At 49.4% G+C, this 18,158-nt stretch overlaps 7 protein-coding genes across 7 annotated transcripts; 3 read left to right on the top strand and 4 right to left on the bottom strand.

The window, feature by feature from the left end:
- Positions 1–726: 726 nt before the first annotated feature.
- PFICI_12917 (uncharacterized protein) lies at positions 727–1,996 on the top strand (the record flags this gene model as incomplete). The annotated part of the gene is made up of 2 exons (XM_007841498.1): positions 727–1,683; positions 1,883–1,996. The coding sequence occupies 2 exons, from the start codon at positions 727–729 to the stop codon at positions 1,994–1,996; spliced, it is 1,071 nt and encodes a 356-aa protein (XP_007839689.1).
- Positions 1,997–3,491: 1,495 nt separating this feature from the next.
- PFICI_12918 (uncharacterized protein) lies at positions 3,492–4,256 on the top strand (the record flags this gene model as incomplete). The annotated part of the gene is made up of 1 exon (XM_007841499.1): positions 3,492–4,256. The coding sequence occupies one exon, from the start codon at positions 3,492–3,494 to the stop codon at positions 4,254–4,256; it is 765 nt and encodes a 254-aa protein (XP_007839690.1).
- A 1,587-nt stretch (positions 4,257–5,843) lies between these two features.
- PFICI_12919 (uncharacterized protein) lies at positions 5,844–7,787 on the bottom strand (the record flags this gene model as incomplete). Its single annotated transcript, XM_007841500.1, has 4 exons — positions 5,844–6,093; positions 6,157–6,595; positions 6,655–6,945; positions 7,127–7,787. The coding sequence occupies 4 exons, from the start codon at positions 7,785–7,787 to the stop codon at positions 5,844–5,846; spliced, it is 1,641 nt and encodes a 546-aa protein (XP_007839691.1).
- Positions 7,788–10,010: 2,223 nt separating this feature from the next.
- On the bottom strand, positions 10,011–10,660 carry PFICI_12920 (uncharacterized protein; the record flags this gene model as incomplete). Its single annotated transcript, XM_007841501.1, has 2 exons — positions 10,011–10,064; positions 10,112–10,660. The coding sequence occupies 2 exons, from the start codon at positions 10,658–10,660 to the stop codon at positions 10,011–10,013; spliced, it is 603 nt and encodes a 200-aa protein (XP_007839692.1).
- A 1,965-nt stretch (positions 10,661–12,625) lies between these two features.
- Positions 12,626–13,141, bottom strand: PFICI_12921 (uncharacterized protein; the record flags this gene model as incomplete). The annotated part of the gene is made up of 1 exon (XM_007841502.1): positions 12,626–13,141. The coding sequence occupies one exon, from the start codon at positions 13,139–13,141 to the stop codon at positions 12,626–12,628; it is 516 nt and encodes a 171-aa protein (XP_007839693.1).
- Positions 13,142–15,300: 2,159 nt separating this feature from the next.
- On the top strand, positions 15,301–15,831 carry PFICI_12922 (uncharacterized protein; the record flags this gene model as incomplete). Its single annotated transcript, XM_007841503.1, has 1 exon — positions 15,301–15,831. The coding sequence occupies one exon, from the start codon at positions 15,301–15,303 to the stop codon at positions 15,829–15,831; it is 531 nt and encodes a 176-aa protein (XP_007839694.1).
- A 302-nt stretch (positions 15,832–16,133) lies between these two features.
- Positions 16,134–17,741, bottom strand: PFICI_12923 (uncharacterized protein; the record flags this gene model as incomplete). Its single annotated transcript, XM_007841504.1, has 3 exons — positions 16,134–17,418; positions 17,475–17,637; positions 17,693–17,741. The coding sequence occupies 3 exons, from the start codon at positions 17,739–17,741 to the stop codon at positions 16,134–16,136; spliced, it is 1,497 nt and encodes a 498-aa protein (XP_007839695.1).
- Positions 17,742–18,158: the final 417 nt, after the last annotated feature.

Below are 18,158 nucleotides of genomic sequence, written 5' to 3' on the forward strand. Positions count from 1 at the left end.
GTATATAAAGGATAGGATAAGACAAAAACGAGGATTCAACGAAAGAAGCAAAACTTCACGCTGAGAAGAAAATCCTGCTTTGCCACGAGTCTCCGCTCCTCTTCCTCCTCTCCTTTACATTTATCTTTTCCCTGTCCTTTTCCCTTTTCCTTTTTACTGGCTATACCACTATATGTTCGATTAACCCGTCGCCTCTTTATCGTCCTTCTTGTTGGCAATATGTCCCCTTCTTCGGCATGGGCGGATCCGAAACTTGTGAACACTTATAAGTGCTGTGTTCACTGCCTTGGTTTATTGCTACAGCATAAAAGCGAGAAATGCCCGAAATATACATACGAGACCATCTCTTGCGATTTGCAGCGTCGCTATAAAGACCATTCTAAGGATCCGGGCCTCCCTTTAGCCTGCGATAAGTGTAGCAAGGCCAAAAGACCCTGTGCTCCTATAGGCAAGGGATTCCCTTCCGAACTTACTCGACTTATTAACCATTTTCTTGATGCCACGGAGGAGATCCGCAATCACAAAATCGCCTTGAAAGAGCAAAACCCCGGAATGGGAGATGATGACGTACGTATTTTTAATGTTATTCAGCTTTATATATGGATTATAGGGGTTTGCCCTTTCTTCTTTAATATTATCTTATACCCGCCTTTTTATATAGCTTGTTGCAGTTCTCGTCTATCTTATAAACTTACCTTTTTGCAGATCCGAGTCCATACGAGCAAGATGCTGCAAGCACGTTGGGCTAATGCTCAGACCGCCTTGAGTATAGAATGGAGTTCGTTTAGTGCAAAATACGGCCCTTTCTCCCGCGTACCGGCTTCCGTCAAAGGAACTCAGATTCCGCTCAAGCATCTCCTTTATATGTCCTCGGTCGCTGCTAAAGTTGAGCCTGCATATACTCCCGACCACGGTGCATTGGCTTATCTACACCCGTGGCTTTCAATGGTAAACAGCGGCGCAGTTCTTGAAACACAGCGGGCCTCCTCCGTCCGTACGGGGCATTCCGAGAAGCCTAAAGGGCTGGAGCAGCCAGATGTCTCCGCAGAGACGGAGCGACCAGATGCCTCTGCTAGGACGGACCAACCGAAAAGACCAGCAGGTATTGACAGCGACGACGATGGGAGTAACACCCCGCCACCAAAGAGGCATACTGCTTCTAGGAAGATAGCCGCGACCAAGACGCTCGGTGGTCCGCTGACTTCCGCTCCTTCCATCATCCGCGACTCACAAGATCTTGGCAGCTCGCCACACAGTCCAGTCATCAAGTCTGGCTTACGCCCCCTCCCATGCCCTGCCCCCCCTTTGATGCCGTCGCCTTCGCCATGGCAGGCTGAGTTCAAGACCGGAGCGTCTGCAATGGCCGACGCACTAGGCCAGCTAATGGTCCAATCGGCTACGGCAGCGGCGGGACCTCCAATTGCACCTCTCGTGGCCTCTATAGATGCCCAGGTAGCGCAGTTGCCAGAGCAATTTGCTCGGTCTCAAAGCGCCATCGCCAAGCTCAATACAAAGGCCAACCGTGCCGATGCGCAGATCAAGGAGGTCAAGGAGACACTCGACAACTTCGCCAAGCGCCAGGAGGAGATGTTGGTTAGTCTACGAGATCTATATCAGTGTGTTCGGGACGTTGAGAGGCAAAACGGTCGGACACATGACCTTCTTGACCGCCTTCTCGACCGTGTACGTAAATCCGAGTATTTCTGTCTCCATCCTCTTTTATCTCCCCCTTCCCTCTCCTAGTTGATCATCGGCAACGTAAAGGGCTGTTTTTATCGCGGAGGGAGGTAATTAGTTCTGCACCAGCGGCTGTAATTTGGTCCCGAAGCCGCCCGTTGAAAGAACCTTTGTCGAGTATCTGACTAACCGCTCTATACAGTAGCGAACCGAACATTACAAGGACGACGAGGACGGTGACTATAGGCGCGCTCAAGTCGACAGGGAAGGGCTAGTGGGCGCGCCTCGTTTCACACGGGATGTACGTGATAAGCAATGAAATATCCTCGCTTGATGCGCCATAGCGTGGCTGTGTTGTGCGGCACCCTTCGGGTGACACATCGGGAAGGGCTTGTTTAGTCTGTTTGTTCACACAATCTTTTCGTAGATGTAGGCCATCTTTAATTTTACTCTTTATTTTAGATAGAAGTCGTATCGTCGCTCCTCTGATACTATACTGGTCCCGGGTTCATGTCTTTGTAATATGGTGGTCAATGGTGCGGCCAAGGCACGGCTCAATGCAGCTATTGCTGACCAGACTTGTTGTCAATCATGATGATCAAGAAAGGGTCATGATGATGATGATGCAGATGCAGCTGGATTCGTGTTGTTGTGGTTGTTGTTGGAATTGTCAATGGTCATGCCTTCAAAGCTGAAGAAAGAGTAGCGATCGTCAGTGTCAAATTGACTGCGAATCCCAGACATTGCTCCATGCCCTACTTTCCCTGGCTGCAAACGTTCGCATTCGCGGTCGCTTTCGCTTTCGCGTTTGTGTTGATCTTCTTCTTCATCACTTGGCCCTAGTCACTTCTGCTTCAGATGGGGAAGAGAACAGACAGACAAAACAGCTAAAGACAGAGTGTCCTGGCCATGGTGAAAGAGACGATAGGGAATGAATGATTCCTACCTCTAATAAACAAGTTTGCGGTTCGCGGAGACGGATAAGGTCGACTAGTAGTATCGCGACCGGCAAGTGGGCAGGAGCATTGTAGAGGAAGATGAACCAAACGTTCAGCGATCATTCCCCTAGGGAGGTGAATTGCCGGCAGGCAGTTGACAGGTGTCGGCTCGACAGATTACCGAGAGCTTCTTGGATTAAAATGAGCCATGGCTGCCAAGAATCTAGAGCAGTATCTGTACGTGCAGATTATATGCAAACCCAACGGTTTTCTTCCCGGAGGTGGGACGATTTTGACCTTGGCCCTCACCCGCCGAGCGCAGAGAACTCCGGCGTCGGAGAGCCGCGTCCATCTTCTGTAACCTGGAGGTCCCCTAAAGAGTCACCAAAATGAATTGAAAATGTCGCTCTGGAATCTTTTGGTTAAGGGTCATTTGCGCCAAGGTTTTAAGCTGAATGACCATGGAGCCTCTAATGGCGTGAGCCAAGTCCACTGGAGTGTCTTGGCTGATGGCTGTGAGCCACCCAGAAAACCAAATCACCGAGCCCCCCAAAATGCGCCAAGGCACCAAGAAAAGAAGAAACTCCACGTGAATGGATTCTGGGGTAATAAGGGGAGTTGATACATGAATCTGGGTCCAGCCAGTGTCCCCGGTCCCGTTTTTTTTTCTTTGATTATCTTCTTCTTTTTATCTAAACATAAGATTTATTCAATCAGAAAATCTTGGTGCGCAACGTTGGAGCAGTGTGTTTCTGCTGAAATATATATCCTTGCGCTCCAAGTTTCTCCGCCAATTCTTCGTTCAGTGTGGTGGTGTCACCTACAACTACATTAGGCGCTCCAAGCCTATAAATATACTACAAACTGGCCGCTCAAATGTCAATCGACTCGGAACCACCTCCATCCTACTCGGATGTCGTCGCAATCAAACAGGCATTCGCGCATCTCGACCGTGCCCGTGGCGGTTATTCATTCCCAGAAAGATTCAGTATATGGCCCAACAGTCATGATTCGGCAGTCAAGTGGCTCTTGGGAGAATCCACACGTCACCGGCCGCTGTATGCCATCAGCAGAAGGGAGCAGCGAAGCGGCAACAAACCCGACGTGATTTTGCACAATGGCATCTCCCTCAAGGATCATTCTCTGGCGTCGTTTCGGTCATTCCAGCCAAAGACGTGGAGCGTAAGGTTGCCAAGCCACGCCGAGCCCAATGCGAGTTTGATCGTTTCAGCACCTAGCGACTGGCGTGCTCAAAAACGGCCTCTGCTCAGGTTCTCCATCGAGACGGATGTGCACAATCGACTCGAGGAATTCGAATGGCGCTCTAGTAATAATGAAAACATTCGCGCGTCGCTAGGCGGCGACTCGCTCGGTCTGCTTGGATGGAAATTGGTCCGCATTGTTCAGGACGACTTGACGAGGCAGATACCGGGCCCCCGAGGAGCCTGGCCGAGAACAAAAAATGGTGCAGAGATTGTCGCTGTCTTTACAAACTCTGAAACTGCTCTGTCGGAATGGCGTTTTGCCTTCCTGGGGACCGCCACGACCGCCGCTCTCGGTTCCAATTGGCAGTTGATGGCCATCTCGACGGCTTTGATCTTGTTGGACACGGCGCTCAGAGTAGAGCGAAAAGCTGCCTGATCTTTCAAGCTTCAACATTTGCAGAAAAATGTCTTGTTTCCAGCGACTCGACCAAAAGTCGATCCCAAGTAATTCTTTGATACCACATTCATCACATTTTAACTGTAATATATAGAAAGAGATTCTTTCTTTCCTTTTAGAAAAAGCCAAGAAATTCATATTATTCTTTTCTATCTGCTTCTGTGATGACCAGCTCTCGATAACCCAAAAATCTGCCAAGCTAGCCAATTGTGCCAGACTCCTTTGAGCCGATCCAGTCCTCATTTTTCTTTCAAACTCTTCTGGTGTCGCCGCCAGTTGGGGCAGAGAGATGTCGTGGTTCGCGAGTTGTTGACGTCAGAGTTGGAGTCGCTAACAGATGGTATCTCGCTGTCTCCAGCAGACCCATGCAATAGGTAGGCAAGTAAAGGTCTTGTTGATTGAAACCGATAGTAGAGTGGAAAAGACTGTTGTGTAAAGTTGCGCATCATAGCGAAGAAATGGAACGCTATCGTCGCAAACCAGATGACCCAAGCGATTTCAAACATCTCGCCCACGTTTCGCAATGGGTTCTCACAGAACATGGTATCCCACGTATAAATTTGTTATTGGATCTGGGTAGTGTTTGGTGTTGGCTGTGATCGGAACATATGTAGGAATCGGAGCTGTCTTCATCCTAAGAGCCTATTGTGAGACGAATCGCGAGTAGTTGTGCACCATTACGACATACAGGCGGAAGGTCAGTCCAAATCCATAAGACATAGATATTGATGAGGTAGTTGCTCGAGCCACTCGCATGCGCACCATCAACCTCATATCTTGAACCAGAGATTAGGCTTGGGAGATGATGTGACTGGTGTCTGCCTAAGAAAATGTGGTAGAAAAGAATGAAATGCTTGAAGGAATAAAATGCTTGAAAGGAAAAGTGAAGAAGGAGAAAGAATAAGGATGGAAGTTTGGGTTGGAAAAGGTTAATAAATACTTGAGAGGGATGCTGCAATAATAACAACAACAACAACCGTCGTGGTTGCTACATAGTATCGGGGGGAAACACCAGCAGTCGCTATGCACGAAAGAAAGACGATTGAAGGACCAAGGATTTCTCTGTGCCTCCCTCCACAATACTCATGGTAGATTAGTGCAGGCAACTGCAGACTTCTGGGCTCCATATGTACAGATAGATTCATGGCGGGGAGCATCAATGCGTTTTCACCTGACTTGACGCTGATCTTGATGTGAACGAGGCATCGCCGGATTGAACATAATTTATTCGATCTTGACTGAAAGCGTCTTGAACTGCGCATGCATGAGACGCAAAATTGAATGGTGCGCAGGGAACGAATTTCCCATGCATCATATCTTGTCCTCCATCATCTCTACGTCAAGACGATCCTGAACCTTCAATAGGCAGGAAAAATACGACGCGCTCGAGGCACATGACGTGGCTGTTGCTAGCCGTAGTCTCGATCGCCGAGCGCTGAGGAAATCTCATCCTTACAGCAGGCCCCTGCCATACAAATATGGTTCTGTCTTTCCAAGACTACCTTTGAAAGTCATCTCTTTCCGAATCTGGCCATCCCTAGGTAAACAATTTGAGAAGCTGTACCGTCAAATCTCATCCTGGAAGCGGCCATCAGAAGAAACCACCAGCTCCTTCTCCACCACTTGCGCACCGCGCGTCATCATCCGAGTCATTGTCTTGTGAGCTTCCTGTGCCAGTTTGCTGCGCTCACGAAGTCGCCTTCCAAACTTGCGAAAGAAAAATGGCATGGGGGCGCAGGCTAGAGCCAGGAATGCCGGCACTGACGAGCCCCACTGGATACCGAGGCGTTCGTACATGTTTGTCGTAAAGAGAGGACTGGAACCGGTAAGTCAGCACATGACTGTTGCAATCAATCATTTTTGGGAAGCGTCGTCTTACAAGGCTGCTCCAAATAGAGCGCGCAAAATAGCGGCACCAGCCAGCGCGGATGCGGAAAACACAGTGTATGTGTCGATTATATAATTGATCAGGCTAATGAACAAGAGGACCTGCCCGATGCCAAAGAGTGTCGACCCGACAATGCTCACAGCCCAATGGATTGATGTGAGAGTTGTCCAGGCAAACCAAAATAAGCCCATGGGCAACAAGACACCTCCAAGAATGGCAGGATCTAGGCGCGCCTCTGGTGTCTGTCTGGAAGGCTCCTTGCTGATTCTCTTTTGGTTTGATGTTTCCATGAATGCGTAGATAATCATGGCTAGAATTTGTCCAACCATGACGCCGACGTAAGATAAACCGGCGACACCTTGTGACCAGTGACGCTGTCCTTGGAAAATGATGGGGAAAGCAGTAAAGATCAAGTACAAGATGCCATATACTGCCGTTCGGGAATAATTAGCTCACCTAGGTGATCGTAAGGCGACGGGGGACACTTACCAATGGCTGAATAAATAGAAAGCAAGGTAACAATGGGTTCGAGAAATAGAATAGCCCAGGGCCTGGCGATGGCATTTCTGAGGACAGTCCCGGCCGTCTCATTGGGCTTACCAGCTTCCAGCTTGCTGATGCAGACCTTTCCATGAAATTTGCTCAGATATTTGGCGCGTTGCATCAATAGATACGGACCATATGTCTCTGGGACAAGTACCAGACCAAGGATGAGCATGACGCCAGTGAAGATGACAGTGAGGCCATCAACCCATCTCCAACCCGAAGACTGGGCCAGGACTAATTAGTCACAATGGATTAGCCTTGCACGTTTCTTTCGATTGCATAGAGATTTGTGAATCACTCCTGTAGACAGGTAGTTTTGAATTTCCCGAGACGAGTTGTGGGGGACCGGGAAATAATCCTCTAAAACGCCGTGCCTAAAAAAAAAAAGAAAACACCACTGGGTCTGAGTACTTACAGCCACCACAAATAGGGCCAAGAGACGGACCAAGGAAAGGCGCTGAAGTGTAAACCATGACAGCCAAGCCACGATCCTTTGCTTCAAACATATCAGAGATGACGCCCGCTGCGTTCACAATGGCAGACGACCCGCAAACCCCGGTGAAGAACCGGAGGACCAACAGGGTTGCAATGTTCTTGCTAGCAATCGACGCACCACCAAACACCGTGGCTAGAGTGAAAGTAATGGCATAGATGATTTGGCGACCGTAGATCTCGGACAAGGGTGCCCAGCTCATGGGACCGACTGCAAAACCAAGAACAAAAAGGGAGATGCTGGCGACCGAGAGCTGGCGGCTCACGTCAAAGTCCTCTCCGATTTGCGGTAGTGCTCCAGAGAAGATGCTGGAAGACATTGAAATAGACAGTGTGCCAAATGCCATGATCATGGTGATTAGCCATTTCATTCCCGTTGCAATCTCGTGAGGATTCCTAGGATCATTGGGCAGCCAGTCTACCATGTATGGGTCAATTTCAGTACCTGAACCCGGAAACGGATGATCGATGACCTCGGGACTGATGCATTTCTGCGAAAAGACGAGCCTGAGATGGGGTACTTTTGTTTCAGTTCCGGGAGCATCTTTGCCGGATGGCTGAGTACTCGCTTTGGCCATTTCCATGTTGAGGTGGTAAGATGAAGCCATTAATTCTAGATTTGCGCCAATGAGGAAAATGTTGAGCGGCCAAGAGAAATGTAAGTCAAAGGACTGCGCACGATTTTATCCACGACAACACGAAAGGACGTATTTGAAAAATTGGCCGTGAGTTCAACCGCAACTCCGTGCCATTGAGACAAGCGTGCACATTTTCCAGCCCATCCTTCAAGCACCGAGAAAACCTATGCGTCAAGTGAAAACGCCGTAATGCCCGTGAGGGTAATAGTAGTGCTCTTGCTCTAGATATACAGCCTTTGGCGGGACGTTTTTATCATGTTCGCCAGTCACGGCGGGGTTGCGCCGGGAACAGCAGGCGAAAAGAAATATACGCCGATTGGTGCAGGTCGGCGACCCGACGGCGCTATTGGTCCGGATCCCGTCTGGTCTTGAATGGTTCAATACAGGTCCTGTCAGATGCCCCGGGGACCGGACATTGCCATTCCACCGGAATGACTCGCTTGATTGTAGCATTCGTGGCTAATTATTAGACGTTTATGAATGTAGAATTTCATTGCAACTGCTTTTGGCACAGAATGTTGGGGTGAAAGATTCGAATTTGGGAATGACTCTGTGGCCTAGGTTCTGCTTACTCTCCAGGAGCATGGATTGTAGCATGCGAATTCACGGTCAGGAACTTATGGTCCGGACACACAGGGAGAACGAAAAGCTTAATTCGAATATATATTGTTTAGTAAACCACCTTTGAAATTAGACTATAATGATCTGTCGTCACGGCCGAAATCCATCTCATCGTGCCAGCCATCGCCCCAGTTGTCCCGCCAAAGCTGTGTCGCTAGCATATATCCTTTACTGCATCGCCAAGGCCGAGGAAACTATTGCGGCTGCGGCCAATCCCATCTCCCAACCAAAATATTGGAGAATGGGTGAAGGCGGGTTTTCCAATCAATCGGTTGGTCTATGATGCTGGGGTGGCTCTCATCGGTGAAGTGGAAATCTTCACGTCGGACTGGCTGCTGAGGGTCGCTAGTGGCATGATCTTCCTCTGTAATCGCGCTGGGCTGTAATGTTGCTTGCTTCCGAGGTCTAATTTCTTGATACTGATGTCGTGGCACGTTGGATGTGGGTATCACTGGCCGATGGTCCTTGCTATTTGCAACCTTTGATGACTTGGTTCTCAACCATTCAAGATGGCTCCCATCAGTCGACTCGTCTGCGGCCATTGAATGTTCAATGAAATGGCTTTTTGGTTTATTCTTGGCGCCAGGCGGCCGGCCGCGACGACCCACGGGACTATACACGCAGGTTCCGCTGCTCTCAGCGCAAGCCATACACGGAGACTCTCCAGAGCACCGGACTTTGAGATCATGACAAGTATCACAGGCGGCTCGGAGGCGACGAGGAGGTGGTGCATTTGGCAACATTGAATCTATCCGGAGTTAAGCTGCCAACGCGGGGCACGAACTCGGCTCGTGGTCGAAATGATTAGCAAAGAGTTCGTGTGCGCAAGTGCAAACAAATCCTAAAGAGGACGCAAAGGATATAAAAGAGGAGAATTAGTGATCAGATCTTTACGTTACAGACCCAATACTTACGAAAAGTTGCATTGCTTTTGGTGCATCTTCATCGGACTTCGCTGGTGTTGAGTTGCTGAGACGGACGGCCATAAGGTGACATAACGCCGTACCTGGTGCATACCTAGGCCATTGACTAGGAGTTTAGTGCCTAGATACGCTATAGCCCAAGCTCTTATCCATGTACCGACAGTTGTGACCAGGCTTCAAGGTTCACTAATACAAGTGTACGAAATGCAACATTGCCATTTGCGTGCTAGATCTTCTCTATGATGGAGGAACTATGACCATTTTTGAAACAATTGACATCCATCTGTCGATCAAAGTCGGATGCTCATGCATTCTCAGCCACCTGTACCACGGCTCTCGTGCTATAATTTGTAGCAATTCGAAGAAGCTATTTTAGATCATCGGCTATACACATGCATTGTAGCCATTCTCTCACAATCTATTCAAGTTTCGCAGCAGACATGCGCGATGCCAGTATAATGGGGTCACTGCATACTATTTTCTACTTTCGTAAACGCTTGAAATAAAGGAAATTTTAATTTCTTTTCTTTTTTTTTTTTTTAAAAAAAAAAAAAGTTATTCGAAATGAAGGCATTGAACACCCAGTGAATCTTTGCATGAAATTAAATACTGATTAGCCATAACTCTACTTCCTCCAAACATGTAGCATTTCAGCCCGGCATAAGCATATGGCCAGGACCTGGATAAAATTAGCAACACAGTCAGGAAAACACGGCGCGAACTTACCAAACTGAGGTCGACCCCAGGGGCAACTTTGACTTTCCAGACACTTCTGTCCCTTCCTTCCATATGAACAACATCGTTGTCCTCGAGCTTGGTAATGGAAGCAAATGAGATGCCATCCACGCCAAGAGTCGTTGTGAGTGCGGAGTGGTCCTGGGGATGAGTCCTCACGACAACGTCCTCGCCAGCTTGGGTGCGGACTTTTGCCGTGATGGCGGCTGGCCCTTTGGTCCAAAACGACGTGAAATCCAGTGAGCACACCTTTTCTTTCAAGGGAGTCTCAACTACCCAGCCATTCTTGATGTCGATACTGTTGTGGCGGAGGTCAAAGAGGTGCTGCCCGGTGCCGTCGTATACCTTGCGTCGCCAGCTCCAGGAAGAGCCGTACGATTGGCCCTCGCAACGGAATACTGTTCTTCCGGAGTCATCTACAGCAGTGACTTGCTTGAAGATCCTGTCATGACAGTGAATCGTAAACGTCGTCGACTCCGCCGTCACATGCCCTCTGAGCATGTTCACGGGCGGACTTGGAGAATCCAAAGAGATATCCATCTTGTGATTCAAGATAACTCTATGAATGTAGGCTTTTCGAGAAAAAAGAATCCTGGTTCGGATATAAATCGAGGTGATAGAATCAAGAAAGCCCACTGGGTTCTTTGATACGGGATAAATTTCATAGTAAGAATATGATGGTCATTAGACATATTAAACTCCGCCAATACTTTCACTAGATTCGAATGAGGCTGTGTATACTCTGTACCTTGTACGAGTGACGCAATTATGCAGTCTTGAATCCACCTTGAGAACGCAGCCAAGTCGTTGGTGATCATATGCACGAGCCAGCTCCACTGGCTAGTATGGTGTTTCAACGTTATGGCGGGTCGACTCATACATTCGACACTACTGCCCCAGATCCATATATAGAATTTCCGACCTCGGTCAATTCTATGAGAACAGGTAAACATTCAAGTTGATGAGTGATAAAAGTTACTATGAATGCCAGTTAATGATTGTAATGATGCAACGACGCTTGAGCTGCAGGACTAGGTACCAATATGATACTCTGTCCATATCCATCATACTAGGTAAACAAATCGTGGCAGGCATATTTTCACGAAGCCCAAACTCTCATTGAAGAAAGTTAACCGAATAATCAGGCATACAAGTGCTCCCTGCACGCCTTGCATGTAAGCATCGCTTTCCAAAAGACCCGATGATCGTGATTTCTTCCATGCCTTCTATGCATGACCTCCACATGCAACGGTTATCGCGTTGTCCTATTCTTGGCGAGACAACAGGGTAATGGGTAAGTAAGAGAGTGAACACAGAAGGATAATCGACAGGGGCCTTTTGGTGGTAGCTCGGTAGATATCTTCAGTCGCAACCGGTTCACTTTGACATCGGCAGATCTTCATGGGTAACCTGCTTTGCAAGGGGATATAAGAACGAAGTGCCGACCAAGTAAAGAACTTCAAAAGGAACCTTACATTAAAGATCAATGTCCGCATTGATGTCTTGTTCTGTACTTGATGGATTGCATCCTTCTCCGGAGAATCTCCACCGTATGGGTCATTGCCAGCGCCTCTCTATTATCTGCGCCGCCGGAGAATTGCTCCACTGCTATAAACTGTGCCGCATAGTGCGGCGACCGGCACTCAAGCTAGCCCCGCTGTAGAGGCTTTGGCTTCCGTCCAATCGCCGGAGCGGTAATGTCCATCCTCATGGTGTACACATCTCTGCTTATACCTTTTTCATATCTCCGAAAAATGAATTAGATGCGATCTCTGTAATCTCTGTAAGGTTGTGGTCCACTCGCATGGGTTGCGAGTGACTGTGCTGCACTGTGTCATCCTCCTCGTCCAGAAGTGCACTGAATACTTTGGGACCAAAGCTTCAATCAAGGCAAACTATCAAACTGTATAAACTTGGCGATGATGTATGATCCACTCCGATACCATTGCCATCTGCCCTTGAACTCTTCGCCTCGTGTAACATCAAGCTGGTACTATGGTGCCATGGAAGGATTTCGGAGTATCAAAGCTCCCGCTCGCTTTATTTGCCTATTCTACCACAGATAATGAAGATATATTGGAGTGACAAACGTTGATTCCAATGACAATGGATAAATTAGAAAGTTTCAAGATGAATCCATCACCAGGTTTTGCTCTGAAGGATGAGTCCACCCGAATATCGACCAAGTCCGTTGCAGATCTGATGCTATTCCGAGTGCAAAGCCTTGTATGAAGGTTCTTGCCATGATAGACTTAGTGTAATCAATGGGAATATAGAGTCTATAATAGTGGCGGATGTTTGGTAACTCGTGATGCATAAGATGGCTCTTCTCGTTACCTCGAATTCGATTCAATTTATCACTCTCATCAACAGTTATACAAGAACCACAATCACTACCAGCACAACGACAATAAAACTCCTCGTGACCTTGACCCTACCTCAAGAATTAAATCAACCTCCGTCCAAAACTCTCTACATCAACCCAACACTCTACATCAACCCTCATTAAAAATGATTTCCTTTAGCAAGACCGCCACCGTCGCCGCCGTTGCCCTTGTGCAGGTCACTTCGGCTGGTTTCCTTGCCCTGATCCCTGAGGCCGCATATGCCGGCATCGGTGCCGCCACGGCCACCGTCACCGGTCTGGTCCTCCAAAGCACCAAGACCCGAACCATCCTCAGCTCCCGCACATCTCGCTGCACCGAGGCCAACCAAGCTGCCTAGGATAGCTGCCACGGCCGGCTCGGCTCGGCTCGCCTCCACTTCTCTAGCCCTCAGGGCACTGGTAAGCGTTTCTTTCATCTCTTTTGATCTCATGATGATGGGCTTCGCTAACTCTGCAACCTCAGATGTCTTGGTCGAGTGTGTTCCCTCTTCCCGCACGACTCTTGCCACCGTCATTACTGGCAGGTTCAATGCCGGCAACCCCATTCCCGAGGGCTTCCACTCCATCCTATTCCAGAACATGTCCAACGACGACCTTCCCTCAACACCCGCAATTTGGGGCGCGGATTTCGGCATTACATGCTGAGGACCGTGTTTCATACTCGGATGAAGGCTTAATATGACTGTGAATCATTGTGGTCGTGAGGGAGGAAATGTTGTATCTTATTCAGGGATTGACGTTCCATTTTAGAATTCTTTTCATTAGACTATAGTCTAGACGATGGGTGTTGAATAAGATGCTAGAATTTCCCTGTAATCAATCCTGTCATTGATTTTGAGCTTGTTCCTGCTACAAGAATCTTCATCATTACTACTAATGGACTTTGAAACCATGCTATGCACTATGAGTCTGGTGTAAGACGGGAAAGTTGTAAGAATGAAAAGAACAGGGGATAGAGAGCCAAGGGCATACATTAATGATACAAAGGGCTGCTGGGACGTGGTTTGTAAGCAGATATCTTTCTAGATGACTCGAGCTGGTATTGTAATGATGCAAGGCAATATCATGTCAACAAATCTCCCCAGGTCTTCCAGTGATCTTCGCGTTGTCAACGCCGTTTGGAGAGATACCTCCGCTACTAACTTCTGCCACTTTGCAAATAGTCTTTCCTGTCTTCTCGAAGTGAGCATAAAACAAATGGTGTCAATAAAACGTGTCTTATTCTGTTACCGGTGCACATACACGCATACCCTGTCATGTCGTCAGCATCCTGATGTGTTTCTGTGCCACGCGACAAGAAACATTGGTGACGGATTTTGCCCTTGGCCCTATTCACCGCCCGTCTTGCGCAATTAAAATGATGAGATGCCTTCTGATCTGTCTCGGTGGAAATCCGCAACTTTGATCCGTGTGCAACCGACAGAATAATCGTTCCTCACGTCCATGTCCAAATCTACTCTTATTGTACCTGGGACAGTGAGGATGTCACTTGGGTGTACTGCTGCGAATCTGATCACATCAGCTCCAGGCAGATCTGGTGTTCGTCATATTATGTGTAGGAACCCATGAATGATGTGGTACACCGGCATCCCACAGCATGATGACAATCCAGTTTGATCATTTTCCAGGCCACTTCAAGGTTATACGAACCAAAGTTATTTACCAAGGAACCCGACAGGTCAGAGTTGTGGCTCAAACCATGATTAAAATTAAATATCCATCTCACCAAATAAGAAGGTTAACTTGTACAGTTGCGGTATTGAAAGTTGAAATGGATTTTACCCAAGACCAAGAGCCATGTTCTAGGATAAAACGGTAATAATGTGGAGCGGCAGCAACCGCAATTGACGTCGAGACCCGAGGGATTCGATTCCTTACCAAACTTGCCGCCTGGAAGAAGAGAAGAGGTGAGCGCGAGGGACTGGCCGCCCATCCCACACGCTGAGAGTAAGAATGCGCGGGCGTCGGATTGCGCTAGACCGTACCTAGCGAGACAGCCACCCAACCACGTCCACGTCGTGCTGAGAACTGCAGGGGTCTACCACTGACAGATGAACATTCTAGCGGTCAGCCCACTATGGCTGGCACTCTACTTCTGCAGCTTCATGCACCTCGTCCTTCGTCTATCGAGCCATGACATCACTAGTCTCAGTCTCTCCTCCCCCCAAAACTCCCCGGACTGAAAGCCCCCCCTGTTCCTCTTTGTGAAACCCCTCTCTGCATCTCCTCCAGTGGCCGCCGTCGCCAAACCAGACGAACGGACACACGATGCCGAGGGTCGATGATGAAATCCTCTCCTCTCTTCTCCTCTCAGTATTGCGTCTCAAATGACCTTTTCCCATCCAGCCATCCAATTGTCTTCGGAGCATTATGGTGGGAATCCCACCCGGACCCTGCAGATCGCCGTCATTCCCCGTCGGGACCTAAAAGGTTAGGTAGGTAGGTCTCGGTTGGTCGGTAGGTATCTGCATTATTACAATATTTGGGGGTCGTCATCGTGACCACCCGTCCATCTGAGAAACCACATATATCTATATACCATGTCCCCACCCTTGTCTTCCTTCTTGGCGTTGTGTAGTCTACTTCTTCTTACATACCAGTGATCAATACACAACTTCACCGAGACCAATATACCTTTACATTTCTAGACTTGGCCATTTACTTCATCTACCATATTTGATTTGTACACTATTCATACCTTTCTGATCATATTCCATTGGCGCAATAAAATCTTGCTGCCTGTTTATCAATCAATCAAACGCATATACAACGATATACCTATATTTATTCCAACATGGGCAGATTCTCGCCGCCCGATCCTCGCAAGGTTCTCCCTTCTCGCGCCGACCCAGAGCACCGATCTCGCCGGAAGCAACTGGAGAAGGAGCACGGCTACGGCTACACGGAGCCACTCCTGCTCGCGGCTCTAGGCATCGGTCTGATCTGGAACATTGAGCAACAAGTAGAAAAGCGCGAAAAGCGCAAGGAAGAAGAGGAAAAGAAGGAAAAAGAACGCGAGGAGCGCCGCCGACAGAGGCGAGAGGACCAGATCCGCGATGGCAGCTGGCGTCCCGGCGACGAGCGAAGCGACCGAGGAAGCAGCCGCTACGATGACGTGCGGGATGGGTCGTCGAGACGCGGTCGCGATGAGTACAGTAGAGACGATCCACGTCTGGCGTACAGGGACGACCCGCGACGGATGGACTATCGCGATCACGAATATCGCGGCTACCGTGACGAGTATGTCGATTATCGAAACGATGTCCGCTACGAAGATAGACGAGACGGCAGTCTGAGACGAAGCAGCCGTCGCGATTCTTTTTGATCCATTTGCACGATTTCGCTACAATTTTTACGCTTTTGATTGTATTTTGCAAGGAGTTATACAGGATGTCATTTGCGGGCCAGACGCATTGAGAAAGAGAATTACAACAGTCATCACGAAAACAGAAGATAAAAATCATGGGAAAACCGCTTTTTCCAATTGGGCGGAGGGTCACGACTGATGAAGCATCACGTGTATGAATAACGAAACATATTTATTTTTGCATGTATATAAGAGTAATCAAGAACCAAGTCTACATGTATTGGCCATCTATTTGCAAGTCTTTCGAGTGTGTGTTTCGTCTATGCCAGTGCCTTTTCAGCTGCTGCAACCAACACCTCAAAGTGCTTCACGACGTGCTCTTCTTCCACAAACGGCGTTGCAGGGCAGTGTCTCATGGCAAAGACGCCTCCAACGACCGTGCTGGACAAGAAGATCTTGCCCTCATTGTTGACCGCATCGTGCGCCGTCTTGGTGAGAGCATTCTGTTCCTCCAAGGTGGTGACGTCGCCCTTGCCCTTGAGCTTGAACACCGTGAGGGCGAATCTCGGGCCCGTCACGATTTCAAAGAGATCGCTTCTCGTCTTGACTAGCTCGGCAAACTTCTCGCCCAGGCCCACGTGCTTGCGGATGTGCGCCTGCAGACCCTTGATACCGTAGGAGCGGATGACGAACCAGACCTTGAGACTGCGGAAGCGCCGACCAAAGGGGATCTGCCAGTCGCGGTAGTCGGTCACAAGCCCAGAGTCCGTGTAGTCGTTGCGTAGAATGGCGAGGGTCACGCTGAGGGCCTCGATGAGCCAGTTGCGCTGGCGCACCCACAGCACGCTGCAGTCAAAGTTGGTCAGGAGCCACTTGTGCAGGTTGGTGTTGAAGCTGTGGAAGCGGTCCAGGTGCGCGGCAATGTGCTGGTACTCGGGACACACGAGGGCGACCCCGGCGTAGGCGGCGTCGACGTGGACCCAGACCTCGCCGGGTCCCGGCGGCGCCAGCTCGGCCAGCACGTCGGCGATGGAGTCAAAGTCGTCGGTGGAGCACGTGTCCGTGGTGCCCAGCGTCGCCGTCAGGTAAAAAGGTTCGAGGCCCTTGGCCCGGAGCTCCTCAATGGTGGCCTGCAGACTCTCGCCCGTCAGCTTGTATCCGTCCTTGGCGTGCACTGGCACTGATCGGTATCGCACGCCCGTGATCATGGCTGCCTTTTTGGTCGCGCTGTGCGTCGCGGCGCTGCCCAGTGCCACCAACTTGCTGCGCTTGATGGCGATGGCGTCTTCCAGCTCCTCTCCCGACAGGCCGGGCGTCGTCTCGCGGAGGTACTTGTCCCGGGCAGCGACCATGACGGTGGCAATGGCCTCGGACGCGGTGCCGTGGATCACACCGCCGCCGTGGGTAGAGCCGTTGGACAGGTAGCACTCGGGCAGCGCAAAGGCCTTGGCAAGCCAATCCAGGACAATAGTCTCGAGCTCCGTGACAGCAGGGGAGCAAATCCAGTTGAATGCCGCGCCAGTAAAGGCAGTCGAGTACATTTCACCCAGCATTGCCGGGAAGCTGGACGAGGAGGGAAACCATGCTAGGAAGTTGGGTGATTGCCTATTGGGGCCGTTAACCATACCGTCTATCCTCAACGCTGATGGGCGTTTTCGTACCAGTGTGTAAGTCCTGGAACAATCTTGGATTCGACGTCCTTTTGGATATCCGACCATGCTTCACCGTCCTCGGGCGCATGATCTGGCAAGAGTTTCCTCAGGTATCCGGGCTCCACTGTAGACACCACAGGACGCTCTTCAATGGTGTCGTAGTACTTGACGACTATAAAGGCTGGTCAGCAATGGTTTGCCCGGCTAAGTATAGTGTAACTGCTCACTTTCGTCTATGGAAGCAACAGCAGCTTCGCGAAACTGCTTGGAATCCATTGTGAATGGTGACTGTGGACCCAAAAACTAGAAGGGACTGTGTGAAGGACAAAATCAGGCACCTCTGAATACCGCTCGTTAACTCAGAGCTATAGGAGCGTCAATTGATCGGAAAATGGTGGTATCTTATACAGAAGCGGCCCGTCAAATTGTATACCTCTGGATTGACCACCCTGTTAAATCATGTATTCAAAGCTAAAAGGCGTGATTGGCATTAAATGTCAAGCAGTTCTTCTCCGATTGGCTAGAGGCTGGCACTGGCCAAAAATTACCCCGTAGTTCAACAAGACGCCGGCGCGATGCGAGTTTGGCCGCGAGATCGGGGCAGTCCGCGGAACGGCGCCGTCCCCGCTGTTGCCATGGCGAAAGAAATATTTGAGGGTCCCTTTGATGTGTGGTAATTCATTACTATTTGGC

This window comes from Pestalotiopsis fici, assembly GCF_000516985.1.
Source record: "Pestalotiopsis fici W106-1 unplaced genomic scaffold PFICI_Scf_10, whole genome shotgun sequence".
Taxonomy (NCBI): Eukaryota; Fungi; Ascomycota; class Sordariomycetes; order Amphisphaeriales; family Sporocadaceae; genus Pestalotiopsis; species Pestalotiopsis fici.